The 20,000-nt window shown below is 48.4% G+C and overlaps 2 protein-coding genes across 23 annotated transcripts in view; both read right to left on the bottom strand.

Annotated features, from left to right (window-relative positions):
- Positions 1 to 14,633, bottom strand: part of LOC126581810 (chloride channel protein 2) — a 20,811-nt gene extending 6,178 nt beyond the window's left edge. For 2 of the 21 annotated variants that reach the window (XM_050245706.1, XM_050245708.1), the window contains exons 1-3: positions 6,470 to 6,608; positions 5,552 to 6,013; positions 5,236 to 5,434 (exon numbers count right to left, since the gene is read on the bottom strand). In XM_050245706.1, the coding sequence (XP_050101663.1) occupies positions 5,236 to 5,434; positions 5,552 to 5,748 (396 nt within the window). In that variant the 5' untranslated portion in view covers positions 5,749 to 6,013; positions 6,470 to 6,608. The other 19 variants (XM_050245724.1, XM_050245719.1, XM_050245725.1 and 16 more) reach the window with 16 other exon arrangements.
- Positions 14,634 to 19,007: 4,374 nt separating this feature from the next.
- LOC126569702 (heterogeneous nuclear ribonucleoprotein H2-like) overlaps positions 19,008 to 20,000 on the bottom strand; it is a 4,834-nt gene continuing 3,841 nt past the window's right edge. For both annotated transcript variants that reach the window (XM_050226967.1, XM_050226968.1), the window contains exon 6: positions 19,008 to 20,000. This exon is cut by the window's right edge and continues 359 nt beyond it. In XM_050226967.1, the coding sequence (XP_050082924.1) occupies positions 19,647 to 20,000 (354 nt within the window). In that variant the 3' untranslated portion in view covers positions 19,008 to 19,646.

Genomic DNA, 20,000 nt, shown 5'->3' with positions numbered 1-20,000 from the left:
CTTCAATTTCGATGTCCACTACGCTACGACGTATCTCTTCCTTGTCCGCTGGATCGAGATCATCGAGACCGCTCGTCGGACGAGCATCGTCGAACGAGGAAACACTGATCGGTGTCGCTGGTTCACCGATGCTCACCGGCACCGCACTTGCCTCACTTTCGCTGACATCCGCTGACCCACTCGGGGTCGGTTTCTGCTCGTGATTAGCACGCGGTAAGCTGTGCTTCGCTAGCGCCTGTAGTGCACTTTGCTTCAGTCGCTTCCGGTTAGTCATGAGTCGCTTCCGGTGATACTTCTCTCGCTGTATATCCAGCGAATCCTTACGCCGCAGGATAATTTCGGGTTCGAAGGAGAAGTCCCGCACGTACTCATCCTTGATCGGTATATGCATTGACGATCGCAGATCAGATTACGAGTAGCGGCAGTGGAAGGATGGCAGTTTTTCGGTGTTCCGTCTAAAGGTAGCCTCGGGCTGGTGATATCAGTGGAACACTTGGTAGCACAGTTGATAAGATGAGCAGTAGCTAGACACTTCATGTATTTCGTGGGAATAGAATGCTTTTCTCATTTTGCGTTTCAGCTAAAAATGTCTGCGTACAAATCACACCCTACCAGTGTTTGATGGCGATGATCGCGTAGAAAAAGACATTGAAAACATATCAAGTTTAGAATCTTCGCAACCTACATTTCAAACCATCATTTCTTAATGATACGAGCATCTCTTGATATTCAACCGTAACGAGATAACTGTAACGAATCCAATTCCTTCTGCATTAAAAGAAACGAGACATTCTGTTCGCTCACAACTGAATGCGTCATCATCGCGACACCAAGAACAAAATACAACCTTGGTGGTTCGTGACTCACCAAGTTTTCGTTTTGGCGAATGCAGTTCCGCCATAATGAATCGCGAAATGGTACGAAACGAAAAGGGATTATTCGAATCACGGACCAAATACCAAGGCCGTTCCGTTCCGTTCCGTTCCGTTGCTTTTGCCTCAATGAAATCTCGTCACTCGGTATTCGGCCTCTATAATGACCGCAAGAAAATTCGTCCTACCATCGCGATTGCAACATGGTTTTGAGTGGTGGCATAAGAACTCTAGCGCCAGCTCCTCATGCAAGTGAGCATGCTTTCTGTGCTCACGAAACTAATACCGTTGGTCGTGTGCCAAAACACGTAAAAGGCGACGGTACTACACCCGTATCTTAGCGCGTAATTTTGCATGCCACGGATGCACGCGTTGGGTGTAAACTAGTTGCTGACAGCTCTTGAGGTAGAGATCAGAATCAGCAACAACGAAGCTAATCTGTAGCCATCTGCCATCGAGGAGCACCCCGTGGAGGACAATCGTTGCGTTGTTAGTTGATGGTGAGGAGGTTAGCTACAAAAAACATCTACTAGCCGCTACAAATCATCTACGGGTAGCCTTACGACTTAACTAAGTTCAAATGCTACATGAAATCGGCAGCCATTAACGGGTGAGATCTACGCTTGCTGTAAAAATACGCCCAACCAGAAAACCGGGCCAAATGTGAACACTCTTAGCAGCAGTGATGCAAATATACCGATACAGATAGGGCGGTTATTGACAACAAACATCGGAAAGCCATCCGAAAGCCTATACTGGTGAGCGATCGCCATTGGTGAGCCTTCGCATGATGTACTGAACATTCAAATCGTTCGATCGAGCTAAACTACAGTAATGAATCGTTGCATCAAAAACACAAACCACACGGCACACGACAACTCACATAACAGCACAGTAAGTGTGCTCAAGTGTGTGCTTTGGGTACAGTTCCGTCCCCTGCTGCTTGCTAGCGACTAATTCGGGATGCTGAACACACGCAGAGACGCGACAGGATGCGTTACTATAAGGTGTGCACGTTACGATCCATTTACCACCATAAACGTTGTCCACCTCGTTACTCGTGATCCTTTTGGCACTTTTGCTCCTCGTAAGGATAGAACACAACGCGAGTTTTCACATAAAATACGGACTAGTCACAAACACTATCACCCAAGGCAAGGAGCAGCTTGCTAACGTACGATCGGGGCGACCCAAATAAACAGTCACATCACACACCAAAGAAAAGCACAGGAAACCAGACGCCCAGACATCCGGTGCATCCCAAACAACAACTCAATCACCGGCAGCAGTCCACTGGCATCAACGTGAACCACCTGACGACATCACGATCAGCAGATCCTCGCGATCGTTGCCTTTCGTAATGAACCTTGAATGCCAAGGACCTGTCACAAAAAAACCAAGTACCAGCACCAGGGGATTATGATCGCAAAACTCGCGCAGCTTTCGCTTTCAGCGCACTTGGCATCGAGAATGGTGGCGCCGTCGTTTAACGGTTGCCAACGATCAGCGATCGACGCTGTCATCAATCTGTAACAGAGTGACCATCTGCTAGGAGTCCGTAGGGACAGTCTGCACCGTATGCAACGGATGCTGCGCCAGAAACCGGAAGAGTAAGTGTCTCTTCCCTTCGGATTCCGTTCTCCGCTGGCCTTAACCTGGTAAACCGTAATAGCGATGGCATAGAGTCTGACCGAACGAACCGAAACATAAAGAGAGAGAGAGAGAGAGAGACAGACGGAGAGAGCGAGAGAGTGGGATTTATTTTTACAAACGACGAGTGGTTTCCCCCTCCGCCAATCCGTCAGCCAACCAGCCAGATAGACTAATTGTCTAGCAGGAAGAGAGGAAAACCGGGCGAGTGTGGAGGTCGCGTTCTTGAAACAAACGCGAGACGGAAAATTGTTTTCTTTTTTTTCTTGGCACCCTCCACCCTCTCCTCTCTCTCTCTCTCTCTCTCTCTCTCTCTCTCTCTCTCCCTCTCTCTCTCTCTTGCTCTCTGTCACTCTCTCTGTTGCTATTTTTTGTGTCGGACATTTGTATTGGCTGCTGTCTATTGTCCGTTCGCCTCCGTAGTTCAAATTTCACAAAATTTTAACGACCTTCGAGACGACACGGCCTCGCAGCAACAATGAACCCGACCAATGCGTTGCACAGGTCGCTTCCTGTGATCCCAAGATACAAGATCAAGATCACGCACGCACAGACCGGCCACTGGTTCCCATTTGCCCGAGGAGTATTCGCCAACGGGGAGCATCGCTTCAGGTGGATCAGCAGGCACTGTTTGGATTCTTTTGATGGATTGCACGGCATTCCAAGATTACCTTGACCTCACTCACCATCACGCACAAACACGCCCGTGTTTCGCACTCATTTCCCCCGAAACTTCCGCAAACCGCAACACCGACTGCCACTCCACTGTTCCGATGTCCGATTTCGGTGCGTCAAAATCTACGCCAGACAACGATCGCACCAGTAGCAGACAGGCAGAACGGCAGAACGCCAACCCAGGCGGAGCGCGAAAACCGAACTGTCGCGAATCGGTTCCCCGGGAATGGTCAGCCCCCGGGGAAACGATAACCGCCATCGTCGGTATCATCATCGTAGCCGCTACTCTCTGTGTGTGCTGCTGCTGCTGATGGATGGCGGCCAGGATGGTGGTCGACGGTATGGCTGAGAGCGCGGGAAAAGTTCACAATTTCCCGGCTGACCACTCGCCAACCTCCCGCCACAGCCACCATTAACAGACACACCCAAGGTTCGTGGTTGCTTCCTCGAGATCGGGATCTCGTCCCTACTGTCTCTCTTGTTTGCTGTTTCTCTCTCTCTGTCCCTGTGTATCTCAGCGTTGTGATCCATCATTTCGGGGTGGATTGACGATCGTGTGGGTGACCACAGACTAACTGACAAAACTGACTTTTTTTTTGTTTCGCACTAATCGGGAACCCCCGTGCGGCGAGACAAGCCGCGGCCACGAAGTTCACTGTCACCTGCGCCGCACCACGGCATGTGACACCCGTGCGTCTGGTGCCTCCAACCCCCTTCTTCGCCTCACCACAGTCGGGGTATTGCGACATTGCAACATGGCATCGATGCATTGTTTGAATGAAGCAGCGAGCAGCAGCAGCAGCATTGGCCGCCGTCGACGTCGTCGTCGTCGGTAGGGCTATTTCCCGCGGTTTTTCCACGCGTGCGCACGAGCGCGTACGTTGTGATGTGTGGTCAAACGTGATGCCACGTAACACCCGCGGATAAATGCACGGTTGAACGTCATGCATCCATCCCGGTGGGCAATTAGGTTGGGTAGATCGGCAAGTGCGTGGATTCCGGGCATTCCATATGCTCCCGTAGCTTCTGCGTTCTAGGACCACTTCGGAGAACTTATCTAGTATTAGCTTCAAGACCAACAAGATTTGATGTTTTTGACAAATGACTTCAACAACATCATTCCTATGTCCTTTCCTAATCCTATTCGATTTATGAAGATTTGATTAAGTTGCTTTCAAACTGTTCCAGTCACTTGACGGTCAACCCATTAGCAACACCGGAGTAATATGACGCCACCTAGGCTGTCCAACGGCTCGCAAGCACGAACAAAAAAAAAAGGTAGACGATCACTTTTAACTTCAATTTAATTAACCGCGAACACTAGACGCTTGCCGGTATAGGAGATTGATGGAGTGGAATGGACAGCCCCTCTCCCCGTTCCCGGACTCCCTCGTGATTATCGAAAGTTTACAACTTCCTGCTATTTACTGGAACGATTTATGCACTCTATGTCGCACCGTTCAATCGATCGATCATCTTCGGTCCCAGCTCCGACCATCCGGCGGCTAGCAGTAGGTACGGGGGCATGCATTCTAGTAGCATCAGCTGTTGAGTGTCGGGTGTTGTGTGTTAGTAGTGACCAACACATTATGGTACGGCCATTGGCATCGTCGTTCGACGCAATGGAACGCAATGTTAAGTTAGGGCGCATTGAGCAGGAAATAGAATGAAAAATGGCATGCTAGTCCCCGGCGGTGTTAGCAGCTGTCGTGGTAGGCTGTGAATGGTGAAACAATACTACCATTGGCGATGTTGTAACTCCACCCAGAGTTAGAGAGTTTAGAAAAATAAAACAAAATGCTAAACGGCGTCGTTTGGTCGTGTCTCGTGTCACGTGCCGCCAACGATGAAATCAAAGCGCAAACCGTCCGATTTCGTGCGGATATCAATTTCCTGCCGGGTGGTGAGTTGATGGAAGAAATTAGTGGAGGCGCCTCCATTATGGCGCAAGCGAACAAAGCGTGCAGCATGCAACACGTGCACTATCCGTTGGTTCACCAGGCCAGGCGTTGCAATACCAGGCTAGTGTCCTGCTTACAAGTGTTCGTATGTAACCATCCTCATCCGTTTCGTACGCCTCATCGCTGCTGCTGGTGGAGCTGCTGTCCTGATCGACCGTATCGCTCATACTCGGCATCGGCATCGGATAGAACGCTTGCGTGCGCTTCTTGCGCGATTTCTTCTGCCGCGGCAGGTTCTCCATCGATGCATTCAGTAGGCGCCGTTCACGGAACTCTCTTTAAGTTTAAGGAAGCCAGATGACTCTCTACTTAGATTCTCACACTAATAACACCACCGTTCGATACAGGCATGCCGTGTCGTGTTTGGGGCAAATGGTCGGAAAGCAAATTTACCTCAGAACCCGCTCGAAGCTGGCCCATTCTTCGTCGACCAGCTCTACGTTCTCCTCACCGAACTCCTCGTCGTGAAAGATGCGCTCCGTGTAGTCGGTGCTGTTGGCTCGCAGCCGCTCCAAGCCTCCGCTGGCGGCCAGATGCGCGTTTCGATCGCGCATCTTGCCGCCCCGGTCCGTGCCAGACTTGCGCCACATGTTGCCACTGACTGGCTTCGCGTTGGCGAACAATCACTATCCTTTCTGCTGAAAGTATTCAGTTCACGCTAGAGCAGCGGGCCTTAGTAGCTGGAATGTCGAAGCAGTGCACTCTCGGAACGATGACTAACTCGAAGAATGCTTTCGCCACACTTTCCACAATCGAACAAGAGGGAAATGGTCGGTCGGTGTGACGTCCGTAACGTCCGATCACTGGCTAACATCAGACAAAGGCCGAGCGCGACTGACGATCGAGCGAAGAAACCTTTAGCAAAGCAGGAACTTATTTAATTCGGTACAATTTAGCCTCATTCCCGGCACCATGATATGTGATAACCGTCACGCAGCCGGCCGGTCTGCTCGGCGGTCGCGCGGATAAGTAGAAAGATTGGCTTAACGAACGAACGAGTGGCTGAGAAAGTGGCAAAGAAGAGACCATGAATGCTTCGTGAATGCTATGCTACTATGCAAGCAGCAAACGAAATAGGTCACTTGTGCTATTGTCACCTCGGTGCAAAGCTAGTGAGTTTTCTACTTTCTTTGCGATTAAGCAGCTTTAGAACCGCAAGATGACATTTGTGTGAGAAAAATCACAAAATCTAATGGGGGGTTGCGCTTCGTTTTAGCAAAATGGAAGACACTTCTGAAAGGTCTCATGTATCGCCCGTCCTTCTGAATATGCGCTTGACAAAAAACAGGTATCATCTACAATTTTACCAACCGAACGGCCTATCCAAACCACATTTTTCAAAAAACCGTATCTGAAGGTAACTTTTAAAACCCTGCACAGAGCTGCACACAGACACGCACGCACACACACATATACACAAATTGCAGAATGAATCACACTGCACCGGCACTAAAGGGGGTTCCGTCGTGGACAAAGATCTCGAATCAACTGACCATTCGCTCGTCTACTACTCACTGCACCAGGCAAAATTGAGAAGCTGGACGATGACTTCCTTCGACCGTCCACGCTGTTCCTCTTACGAACACCGCACAACAGAAGCACGCGTGTATGTGCGAACCGGACAAACATTTAAATTGATGGATTTTAATGGGAAAATTAGTGTTTCGCAGAGGGCTAGAAGGCAAGACGGTAGCACTCAGTGCAGGTTAACGCGTCTCAGTTACGTCGGCATTTGAGCGGCCTGGCCTGCCTTACCAGTGTTCCCTCGCACACAGGAAGGGTTAGTTACCTGGACCGTGGAGTACTGGTCGGCCCACAGGAGCGGATGGTGACGCCTAGTGCGCTCCTTACGCACCGTTTCCATGTTCACCATCGTCTTCCTCAAGGTGCCGAATCTTATTTCCGGTGAGAGATCACAAAGGAACAGCTCCAAAAGGTGTGCTCTCGAATCCGGACAAACGGACCGACTGGACAGCAGCAGCACCAGGTGGTCGTTGCCGATTAGAAGTAATACTAGCTTTTAAAAGATACCGAGCGCCGAGATTCTCTTTTATAAACTTGGCTCCCCGCGAACATGTTCCAGCGAGCCGAATTTGTATTTTACCTCCGGCCCAGATAATGTGCCAATGTTATCGAACATCCAATATTAACTTAGCACCTTGGCGCACGGCTGCCTTAATTAATCCAGAATCGCGCGGATCGCGCTCGCTTGGCAATTGGAAGATCGCGACCAAGAATTGCGTCATCGCCAGGGCGTCACCATTGCGCTGATGGTCGTACCGGCATATTTTAGATCCTCCGCTATGCCGACTGCAAACGCAAATCCGGTTTTCATGTTTGTTTTGCTGTTTCATAAGCGTTTGTTTTAGGAGCGCGCTTCGCCAGCATTCGCTAAGGAACCAGACGGGACAAATTCGAACATCGTCTGTGTTTATGCATTCGCCACCGAATGGCCGGATTTGTCTGGCAAGATGGCTAGACTGTGGAGATGTGGCCAAATCACATCTCAAGTCACGCATTCGTTGCCGCCAATGCGTGGTCGCGGTACGATGTTTCTTGCGGTAGGTCATGGCAGCTCACCGGATACACGGTCAATGATCTGTTTGGCTAGCGTCGCGCGTAGATAGACAAATTAGTTGAGATAAAGTCGTAGAAGCGTTGAGATAAAGTTAACCAATCGACACATTGCAAAACATGTTGCTATGATTATTTATGTTTCTTGCAGTCTGCAACACCATAGGTCTGGTGCATTTGATAAGCAGAGTGCTGCAGAAATAATGATACGTCCATGCATTTTAATTTTTTTTTTATATAAAATTTCCACCTTCTAAACAATATTACACGTTATCAGTATTATTAGCAGCCACACATTCAGTTGCATCCTTTCCTCAGCAGCAGCACCCGTGTTGCAATTCCATTCCGAAGAGATAATTCTATTTTCGCTTATCGCTGGCGTACTCGTGCCGATGGCACCACGATGGGGCGAAGGTACCAGATTCCGATATCTAGCCAAAAAGTCAATAAAAAATATCCTCCAGCCCTTGGTAACCATCCGTGCGAAGCGAATCGTAGGGAACTCTCGCTTTTTCGCGTTAAAACCAATTTCGATTCCGGATAATCCCTTCGCCGCGAACCTTCCTGGTTTTCAATCAGAGCAGATACGGTCACGGGCCGAGGTAGCTACCTCGGTCCATCGATCACGAGCTCTAGATACCGCAACCCCCCCCCCCCCTCCCTCCCCCTCCCCCCTCCTGGCAGTGGTCGGTATTTATTGCATTTATTGCGCTCCCGGTGGCGGTATCGTTTAATGTTTGCTTTGGTGGTTTTTGAAGAAAGGGAATCCGACCATCCCATGCTTCCCATTGTGCAGTGAACGGTCTCGATTGTGCGTAATCCAGATACCGTTCACCCTAACGCCACCCATCCACTTGTTTTGGTGCCAGGTGCCATAAACTCGTTCCAGCAGCAAAGAATCAACATAAGCTTCGCGTGTTGTCGCAGGTGCTACAGTTTTTATTTGCCAACCAGCAACCAACCACCCGGCCCAGAACACCCGGCCGTTCTTGTTTGCCCAACGGAACACACGTAAGACGATCCGCCATTCTTTGGCGCACGGTGCCTGCCTTATCCGGACTCTTATGGTGGAGCAAAAAAAAAGGGAGCAACACTCGATACTGCTCGCCGTAGCAGCGTGCATTCGGGCGGTATGATAAAGCGCCTGTCGAAGCGCTGTTACAATAGGCGTTGGTGTGGTAGCTTGTCCTCTGCTTTGTGACAAGCATTTATTAAAAATCCCTTTCCTGGGGTGTCCTTAATGTGCTAGCGCTAATGCATAATCTTAGTGGCAATTAGCACACTACACACCTTATCGCGAATCTTAATCACAAGCGTATGTGTTGCCTTGTAATGGACGCCCGCCAGTGCAACTGCACGCCCGATGCGTTGCATCATTGAGGTCAACGTCAAGGCCACCGCACGAGGAGGGGCGACCAACCGATCCGAGGCCTACCGGAACCGCATGCGCGACGCAATGCGCATAATGCACAGTGGACACGTGCGGTGTCCATCGTCGGCACACACAATCGCCTCCACACGCACACGCAGAACCGTCCGCCCTGGTCAAGCCAAGCGAACCGGTTCCAAGGAGGCGAATGCCCAACGGGGTGTCGCACGTCTCGGAACGCGCGCGCACGAGTGGCCGCCCGTCCGGTTTGCGCATCGATGACCAAATGACGCGTGCGCACGCGTGCGTTCCATGGCTGCACTACTGGCGTGGCCATGTAGTGTGCGTGTATGTGTAGCCCAAGAATGCAGTCACGTGCTACTGTTGCCTCTCTCTATAGGCTTTCCACAGGGTTTCGATGCGGGAGTTGTGGGAGCAACGCATGCGCCCGAGCACCGCTCCCCCCGATACCCAACCACTTACCGTGTTTTCGTTGCTGTCCATTCCATCGCCTTTGCCCTGGTAACCGACTTCCTGTAGCAATGCCGTCGTGTACCGGTTAAGTCGACGCGGATTAAACGGGGGTTTCCCATCGATTTTCATTTTGCTTATGAAGTGATGCTGCTGGGTGATCCTTTCGCGATCCGCGGAAATCCCTGCTTGCAGCAGAACAGAAGCACAGCACAGCACAACGTCGAGCGCAACGGTTCCCTCGGGGGGCAAATAGGCGAAACCTCAGTGGGGCTCAGAACGAAAGCACCTTTCGCTCGGTACTGAGCCCCTAATTGGAGGGCTGCCAAAAATAATAAAAACCCGGAAAACGAACCTTCCACCACGCCATCCCGATACCGTGTTCGGTTTTGCGATAAAATCTCTGGCCAGGCAACGGGTAAAAGCATTTCGATGCCGATGCCTGATGGCACACGCTTCCTGATATCGTTACGCGCCGGATCGCGGCCTGCAGGTGCTGGGCAAAATTTGACAAACCCGAGTGGAGCATGGTCCATAGTGAACCAAATCGCATTGGTCGAAAGATATTGACGCCGAATCAAAAGATCCTACCGCGCGAAGATTTCTTATCGCTATTGAAATCAACGGTACTGTTATCGTAACTGGGTCGGTTAAAGAAGAGAGGACCATTAGTGGGACCTTGGTTTGTGGGAACCTTCGAGTAGCGGACAGACATCCGGTGAAGTTCAATGTGATGGTCACAGTACGAGATAGTGGACTACATTGAATTCTGTAGACAAAGGAGTAGGTGGAACTTCGAACAAAGAGAGTAATTATGCTACTTTATATTCTATACAAACGTTCAGGAGGTATGTATTTCGAGAACTGCATAAAGCTGTTTACCTTTATTAACAAGGTAAACACATTAATATCTAAACTACGACCCTGCAGAGGCCCATTTTCTAAAGATGTTTCATTTTGGATGGAACATTTAGTTATTGGAATGGAATTCTAATCTTTTTTGTTTTTGTTGCCAGCGTCTAATACGATATTTCAAATGATTTCATTGCTGGTGTGCTGAGCCAACAACAACTAACATAAACCAATGATCATTCAACATTACAATCCAATAGCGCTAGTGTCGATTGTTAAGACTTTTTAAATTTGTCACCAGAACTTTCTTTCTCGGGAAGCCGAATAACATCCTTTATTCCGTTTCCTTGTCTTCAGTGTCATGCTGTGCACCGTCGGACATCGTGCAATTAAACAAAGTTTATGAAGACTTCCGCAAGATTGCGACTACCGAATAGTAAAGCGATAAACTCATACGACCAAGTCTTGAAAGATAAGGTACCCACTATGACGACCGTCGTCTCTCTGTTAAGAAACTCGGACAATTTTTTGACATAATTTGATGTTCCACCTTGGCTGATAAGCGTTATCTCTGAATAACAAGAGGAAAAAGTATCTTTTCTTTTTGGTAACCTCTTTTCAACCCTACTTGCAAAAAAAAATCATTCATACAGAAACATCGAATAACGTCAGTGATGACTAATTAGTAGGAAGCATCAACATCTACCGACTTTGGCTCACTAGTTTGTTACACGTCTAGCTAAAAGGTACATATGTTGTAAATTTTATTGGGAGATATATTGTTGGAACTCCCTACCACGCTGCACCATTTGGTTTGTGTCGTCGGTCAGGTTGATGAACGCAGCTTACTGGTGAGCCATTCTTGATAAGCAGAACAATGGAGCACGAAGCATAGATTGTATATGGCCTACACATTATAAAGCCTCGATACCCCATTTAATGTTATCAGATATAAAGTGCTAATCTTCTAATCAACCATTCGGCAGACGGTTTGATGCGAATAATGGCGCCAAACAGTGTTTATCGGCTCAATGAACATAATCACCCCTAAGCCATTCCTGCCAGGTATTCAGGAGGACCGAAATCATGGGGAAAACGGATACGATAGCGACGCAATATACCATGCGAATATCCGTTCCCCGTGCTGCATAATAATTATCCAAGTGAGGATCACGTAAAAGTGATCATTTTATATTTCATCATTACACTACGTGAGACCCTCGAGGCTTGGCCGTGTGTTTGCGAAACGATCAAAAGACTTCTTGGCAGTTTTAAAACAATCGATACTCTTTTCCCATCTGCCCTCGCCATCGTCCTTTGCGTAGCGGTCGTCAACAACATGCCAAATCACTTAGCGTGACGGTCATATCTACGGCAAACATTAAAGGGGGCGCCAACCAGGGCACGGTACTTACCAGCGTATGTGTATACCCGAGGCCCGGTTCCTCATCGTCGCTCTGCAGCTCGGCAATAATCTGCTTCACCGGGGTAATCTTCGATGGCACCGTCAGCAGATCCATCTCGCCGCCGCTACCCGCGAAGCCAAACTTGCGGTTCTTCATCGTGACACGGGAAGAAAATCACTTATCGTTCAACAGTTTTCACAAACGTGACAACACTTTGCATATACAGCTGCTGAAGCTCATTTACTTTTCACCTTCCGTTCTTCGACCACCACTATTCGAAAGTACAAAAGTCACATAAACGCACACACAGAGATCAAAATAATAAAACAGACACCTGAAAACGAGAGAGAGAAATGAAAATACATTAGTACAATATTTGGGCAAGAACGAATCCGATGGCGAGAAACGTGTCAATAGGATAGGCCAATGGTGGTGGGCCAGAATGGCACGTGACACGCTCCGGGTGACGTAGTCCATCATCAGATGATAATGTTTGGCATAGTTAGGTGCTAATGAAACATTCAAGCTGTGACGATTAGCGACGGGATGCAACGGTTGAGCCAGTATTTCGAAACCATCTCTCCCTCTGCAGCGATACATCATGATCATTATGACACAAAGCGAATGAAGATACTGAAAAGGAACCACTTATGGCTTATTATGTTGCTAATTCACGGATAACAATTCTGCAAATTACAGCATGACTAAACAGAGCACGATGGCCATTGCTAACGATGATTCAATTTTTTAATGACTCACATCCAAAATCTCGTTTGTTATTGCAGAGTACAGTGAGGCCCCTCTCGGTGGCGCCGAGATACCAAACGATGGCATTTGAAGCGCTATAAAGTAGCTCGGGGATGTCTCCGCAATACCCGTTTTCAAAGTGATCCCTTGCAGCGATCGGAGTGGCGTTCCCCGCGGATTAGCCCCGCGGATAAACGAAAATCCCTGGAAATCCCCGCGACACGCTCTTTAGAGCAAATGGCAGGCAATCGCATTACCGGTTATGATTGTAGCGTGATCACTAACGGGTAATAAATTTTTGAAATCTATCCAGCGCCACTCAATAGCAACTCCCGGGCGCTGGCGCGTTGGATCCAGTTGATTTAATGACACGACCAACTGGTAGCTATTCCACGCCCAGGGGAATAGCCCGTAGTAATTGAATTTACGTGCAACCTTCTATTAACCCTCCATGTGATCATTAGGGTAAATTACTATATTTGGAACGGTGTTCGGGTACTCCCTATCACCCACCAACGAGCATCAGCATTAGAATCTCAAATCAGTTTGTTCGGTCAGTTGTAGGAACAACGGCGGCAATCGGACCAAGATAATAGTCCCCGCACTTCAGGCGACAAGGACGGCTATCGATTGTTTATGCTAAACAAACAGCTCGATCTCGATAGCCACCGGCGGCGTACAGATTGACGGTACAGACCTCCTTACCCCGACAGTTGTCTGATGCGCGTGCTGGCTGGCCATCGCTATGCATCTACCACAGGCAGAGCTACGAAGACGTAGCGCCTATCAATGGAAGGAGTGACAGTGGCGATCTTAATTCCTAACAACCGTTGAATGCCCGAGGCAATCGCTGGGCAGATAAGATATCGGTCGTGGGTACCGCGCACGCCCTCCTCCAACAATCAGCCACTTTAATCGTTCCTCTCTCCCTAGGCACCGTCTTGGCCAACTGAAGATGTGATGATTGATTGCATCGCACGACGAACACGAGGTGTGGATTGTGTTTCGAGAAATTTCCAATGCGAAAACCTTACACTTGGTCCACGCTACAGGCACAACCACGGACGGTGGACGTCCTTGACATTGGCACTGGTAGTCTGGACTGGCTATCGGTATGCAGAAGCGACAGTAGCAGCGGCAGCAACCGTGAGATCCTTTAAGGTACACGTTGAGATAACAATGAACGATCGCACAAGATAGATCACGTTTACACAACCAGAAGCCGGTCGATGCGGACACCGTTACACACGCTGCGAGGCATACCAAACGGTATACCGGAGGACTTTCGCTAGAAAATTCGATTTCAATTCAATCTCACTGATCGTTTCACGCGATCAATATCCAGTGGATGATCACCTCGATACCGCGATCAAGAACCGAGAGAATCGCGATCGAATAGAACCGGAAACTACGGTGAGCCCACTATAACCGCACTAAGCCACAGGCTACATCAGCTGTGCGCGCCACACTACTTACTACGTCCGTGATCGACGACGGATGACGGAGCACTCGACGACGACGACGACGACGACGGCGGCACTGACTGACTGTTTACATCGCGGGCGTACACACAGACAAACAGGCTGTGTGCCACCACTTTGCAGGCTCCAGCACCGATTGGCAAAGAGGCAAGTGTTTCGCGTGTCCCCTGCCCCATTGCGCTGGTTCCCGTGGCTTGTGTCTAGCCCGTTCAACGGGCAAGCGATATGGCCGCACCGTTGAGTTACAGGGCGGTGTGTGATTAACACATGTTAACGACACACTGGCGCGACATTCAGCTCAGCCCTGGCACATGCTACCGCCACCACAAACAAACCGACACCATCACCGACTACGGTTACGCAGAAGGCCGGAATGGGTCAATCGGCGGACTTTAGGATTTCGGTGTTACAGGTCGGGCTTGTAGTTGTTGTTGTTGTTACACTCTTCGTTGCACTCACCAACCGTGGACTGATGTCCATGATTATCGAGCAATGGTCCTGAGCTGCTGGACCGCACAAGGCAGATGACTTAACCAACCGGCATCGTGGAACGAGTGAACGATCAGCCACCAACGGTTCCGGTAGTGTGCGAAGCGATAAGCGATGATTCAAAACCAGAACGCTAGAGATGAATGCGGTGGGTGAGAAAGAAAGAGAGAACCGCGCAACCTTATCACAAACCCCGGCTTGTCTGGCACGCTAAACAGCGAGATGCGTGATGAGCGACCTCGGGTAGACTGCCGCTGCTGCTGCTGCCATGAACGGTTGAACCGGTCAACGAACGATCTCAAGCATCTCGCGGGCACAAACCACGGTAGAGCATTCTGACTCATGGACTACGAGGGAAATTCACATTCTGTTTCGGGTAAACATAATGATCGAAATTGAGCATGAAAGCGAAAGGGCTGCTAATGCGAAAGGGCATATGGACAGCTTATTCTCAGCGACGTCATCCGGTGAAGCTCTTTATTGCTCCCAGTGAGGTAGTACTTTATGGCATCACCCGTGCTCATCATGTTGGGACCGAGCTGAGGCGCTAGGGTGTCGTCTGTAAGGCCAGAGAAGATTATCATTCTAGCCCGGGCAGCAACAGTAATGTGTCTTGTAGTCCTTCGGTCGTGGCGCCACCAGCAGACTGCATTTGTTCGCTGGACAGTCTGGAGATGTTGGTGCAATTTGGTTTAGCAAAGACTGGGTTTAATCCATAAACACGGGAAACATCCGTCGTCTGTAGAGCAATTATCTTAACCCAGCTGTTGTATTTTAGCAACAAAAAAAAACTACAGACACTTTTGAACTAACGAAGACATTACAGAAATCATTTCCTTTAAATAAATAATATTCGCAACGATAATGAACCACCAATATTGTTATGATCGATTCTCGATCGATTCTTTTGGCACTACTTTTGTTCTGTTATTACCTGGTTTTTATCATACAAACAAACAAAATCGTGATTATTTTAATTTTATGAAGGATTCATAAAATTCACCTTCACGATGAGCTCGAGCGACAACAACATCGATCACCGGACCGGATCATTGCCGCGTCTCGTCCTTAATACGAACCGGTTTCCAGACAACGGTTCCACTCGATCCTGAGCGAGCGGAGTAGGAGGGAAGGTCACTTTCACACAATGTCATCGTTACACCGATGGCTAACATATCACCATATCCGATTCGATCCGTCTGTAACATCCGAAATCCGCAATCCGGAACAGGCTCGAGCCAAATATTTCCAGAATCCCAAACCAATCATCAACAGGCTATCGTCATCGAGTGAATACTTTACTCCATGAGATTAAAGTGATGGCAACAAGTGTCTATTTATGCAAAATAAAAAAAGGGACTCTGAACGATCCTCATACGTCGGCGAGCTGAACTATCGTGTTCGAATGCTGCTGGACTTGGGTGGAATTCTGCCTGATCATTCTACACTGCTATACATTATGGCACAGAGAACATGCAGCTCCGGTCCTCAATCTCTTCCCAACCTGATCACCTGATGATCCACTCAATTCCTTCTTCTACCGCCGTTGCGAATGGAAGATGAGGACAATCTGCACCCGAGGCCATCACAGTTCAGCCCCAGCAACGCGGTAATATGTTCCGCGAAAAATTCAACACATTGCGTGGCCGTGCAAACGGTTCGCGCGGAATAATAAATTAGCGCAATTAGTAGATACTCTTTGACCGCATCCGTCATAAGCGAGGGAGAGATAGAGACGGATCACCTTGAACATAATCACCAATCTGTCGTAAAACGATCGTAGGAGAATCCGGCTAGCGTTACACTTTGTCACGCATTCCCTGGCTCACCTGGTTGATCAATGATGTTGAAAGCCCATTTGAAATATTATTATGTTATATATTACTATGTTAAATAAAGAAATATTAATATGTTTAATAAAGAAATGTTTAAATTTTCTACGTAACATACATGATAAAGATAAGGAAATTGAGAGCAAAACAGCTCTAACCAGCTGAAACAATGATCGTAATTAATTACAGCAAATTAGTAATTAGCCATCTAATCTAAGCGATCATCAAACAGAATCGTGGAGCTATTCGTCTATTGTGTACCGCTGTGTTCAACCGCTGATCTTCATAGTTAACCGCGCCACGATCAATCACGCTCTAGGCTGCCTTCCCCGTATACTTCCTTGCTTAGTACACAATAGTTCCCATTTAATGTTAGTGCCTCTTACTAAACTTTCCACTAGCGAAGCAATTGATGGAACGTCTCGCGCAAACGATGAACCATTAAACCCGTTAAACCGTTTACCGTTTGTCTCATAAACGATAGCATCGGACGGTGGTTACGGTTGAGCGGAAATGGAAAGATAAAAGCCCCGACAAAGGTCACCATTTTGCTAGTGCCATTTTGTGCCGGGCGGGTGATGGAGTATCGCGATCCACCACCTTGAAAGTAATCGTCATTCTTTTCTTTCAAATACACTTCACCTAGCACTTCACGGCCGCGTGACGCAATGGAGGGTTCGACGACAACAGTGTCGGGTTGGATTGCACTTCAGCCAGTGGGTGCAGCGCTGGTCACGAAACATGATACCAATTGTCCACACGCCCCGGGGGTTGATGTTCCACCAAGGAATGTCAAAAGTGCAGACGAGTGTGAAAAGGAGTGGTTCCGATCGAGAATCCGCCTCAGTCACCCTGCCACGCGAGATAGCGGGGCAAGTTCAGTGTCACGCCGCTAACCGCGATCTAATTGCAATGTGTTCCCGTACACCACCCCGCAGGTATTGGGTGATCAGGGGACACCATGACTGCCGCTGTTACGCCGTTTGCGAGGCGTAAATTGTCCGGCCACTGCATGGTGTGCGATTGTTGGCGTTGCGGAACAAAACGGGCGTGCGAGAAGGGAAGCTTTTTAGGGGAGAAGGGAAGCCACCGTTATCGACACACCGCGTTTGCCGCTAATTAGCGCGTCGGTCGACCAGCGTGTCCGATTTTGTCACAAGGACACATTTTCAACGAAGAAGGTGCAAATTGCTTGAGAAACTGTGCGGTTCTTCTTGTCTTACCGTGTACACGCCTGATACCAACGCCGTAGAATGCTCTAGAAGCATGATCTTCTAATGCTGTAGCAAAAGGGATTACGAGGATAGTTCTGGAAGTCGATTTTGATCACACAGCGAAACGAATTCCCTCGATCCTTTAATTGATTTCACTACCTTCGGAATAATTCGTTGAAAAACACTTAGTACCAACAACGAACTTATATTGTAATGGGATCACACACCGGCGGCTAACGCACGATCCGACAACGATGTCTCAATGAAACACCAAACCGATCACGATGAAATGCAGCCGACAACTGCTGAAATCCGGCAACAACGCATCGGCCTCACCTTCCACGTTCATCGTCGTGCGCGGCGTTGAGAACGCTAACGGACTGTCCCCTCCCCAGCCTCACCTTAGCGATCGCGATCGATCACACGGTAGCAGCGGGAGACAACGATTGTGGTGCTGGCGGAGCGGCATGCGCATCTTCTTCTTGTTTGTCGCATTGCGAAGATGCCGTTGCGAAACGGTACGACGAATGACGAAGGAAGTGAAAACGACGCTAAAGATACGCTATGGCCCGAACCTGAATGGCGGACCCGCTAAGTCGGGATTTCGGGAATGGAAACTCAACATAAATATGGGCTGGGATTCCCTGGCTCGCAGCTGAGGCCGGATCCGAAACTCCAGAGGTTAGTGTTAAGAAGGGGTGCGGGAGCATTTGAAATACCGGGTCTCAATCTAAAACATGTGGTAGCGGGCCTGTCTCGAATTTCATCCTTCTGGCATGCTTTCGCCGCGGAGGTGAGCTGACATGATTGTTTGATTGTGACAACATCAATTTGTCTGCAAAGTGCCGCCAGGATGGCACGTCGGGTGGCTCACGTTTTGCGTGTGAAATGGCCGTTAGAAATGAATATGCAAACCTGGGGAACGGCCATTAACTGAACGTTTCAGAATAGATTGGAGATCTTATAATCAATCTCGAAGCGTGATCACGCGGTTCTGTCAGTCAAAAAAACTTTTACTTTCAATTACGCTGCAATCGTTTGGTTCCGTATCTCATCATCATCCTGCAGGACCAGTGGTATCTCGTGCTAATGGCTTAAAACAGCAATTCAATTAAAAAGGCAATGTTCTAAGTTTAATGATGAGCGTATGTTAAACTATTAAAAGGCCACGAACAAGATATTGGGTTGGAAGTTCAGTTACGTTTCTTCTTATTTATTTCGTTTTTCTTGCTTTTGCCCACATTCCCCTTCGGTTTGCTTAAGTTTAGGTAAATCCTTAACCTCATTTAAAAGCCCGTTTCATGTTCGAGAAGAAATTTGTTTCTTGTTTTTGTCACAATGCCACCCTTCTTCAACTACCTGGAGGGCCTATAGGCTCAAAAACAAAAACAAAAAAGTAATATAAACATGCTGATACGGTAGAAAAAGAACAAGGTAAATGATTCGCTTATTTATTACATTATTTGTTACTTTTCGTACTGCACGATTAGCTAATTTGTGTGTGTTTTCTTGCATGTTACGAGTTCACCCCTCTACTCCTCTCAACCATTTGTAATGTAAGCCAAGTTGCCATTTTCCTCTTCTTGCTTCGCTTTTCTTACGAGCTAATACACTTCCCCACCTCACTAAAATGTTACAAGACCACTCAATAATAATGTCCGGGGGTCAAATCCAGGTGTAATCGTCATGCAATCGATTTAACGTAAACTAGCTGCTATCCATCGTACTGTATTAATACCAAATAGCATCTGAGCATCATTCACTCGGTTGGCTTCGATCGTTCTTTCTGTTGCTGTTCTTTCTGAAGCAGCCGCTCTAGCGTCGGAACGGGATTAAAATTGAGGGTTGTTAGACGAACGGTATAAAACAATAGTTTTTTTTAAGGTCTGTATGAATTGTGAAACAAACGGAAAGCAAAAGGAAGATAGTGGAAACGAACTTAAATCTCAATATCGAATCAGTATTGGCCGGGTATGTCAAAATGCCTTCCTTTTTGCCTAAGACGCGCTCCCGCCCACGATCCCGATTCCTCTCTGATTGCATCATTTGCTGTCTAATTGAAGTACTTCTTGGGGAACCCACCACCGATGCCGCTGCCACCGCCCGAGCCACCGAGTGCAGCAAAGTTGCGCTGTCCGGCGAACAGCTCGATGTATCGCGAGCCCATTTTCTCCTTGTCCTTACGCATAGCCTTGATTGCATCTTCCTTGGTTTCGAAATACGCATCACCCTCGCCGGATGGGCGCTTGCGACTGTTCATCTGCACCACGCACTTGACCGGTGTGAGTGGCATGAAGAAGTCGTAAATGTCCTGTTCATCGCAGCTAAACGGCATGCCACGCAGGTGTACGCAGTAAAGGTTCGGTTCATCGCCAGCAAAATCGTTCCCGGCATAATTGTTCATGGT

The sequence above is a fragment of the Anopheles aquasalis genome, chromosome 2 (genome assembly GCF_943734665.1).
Source record: "Anopheles aquasalis chromosome 2, idAnoAquaMG_Q_19, whole genome shotgun sequence".
Taxonomy (NCBI): Eukaryota; Metazoa; Arthropoda; class Insecta; order Diptera; family Culicidae; genus Anopheles; species Anopheles aquasalis.
Note: the sequence above shows the minus strand (reverse complement) of the source record. Positions and strands in the feature narration are given on the sequence as shown.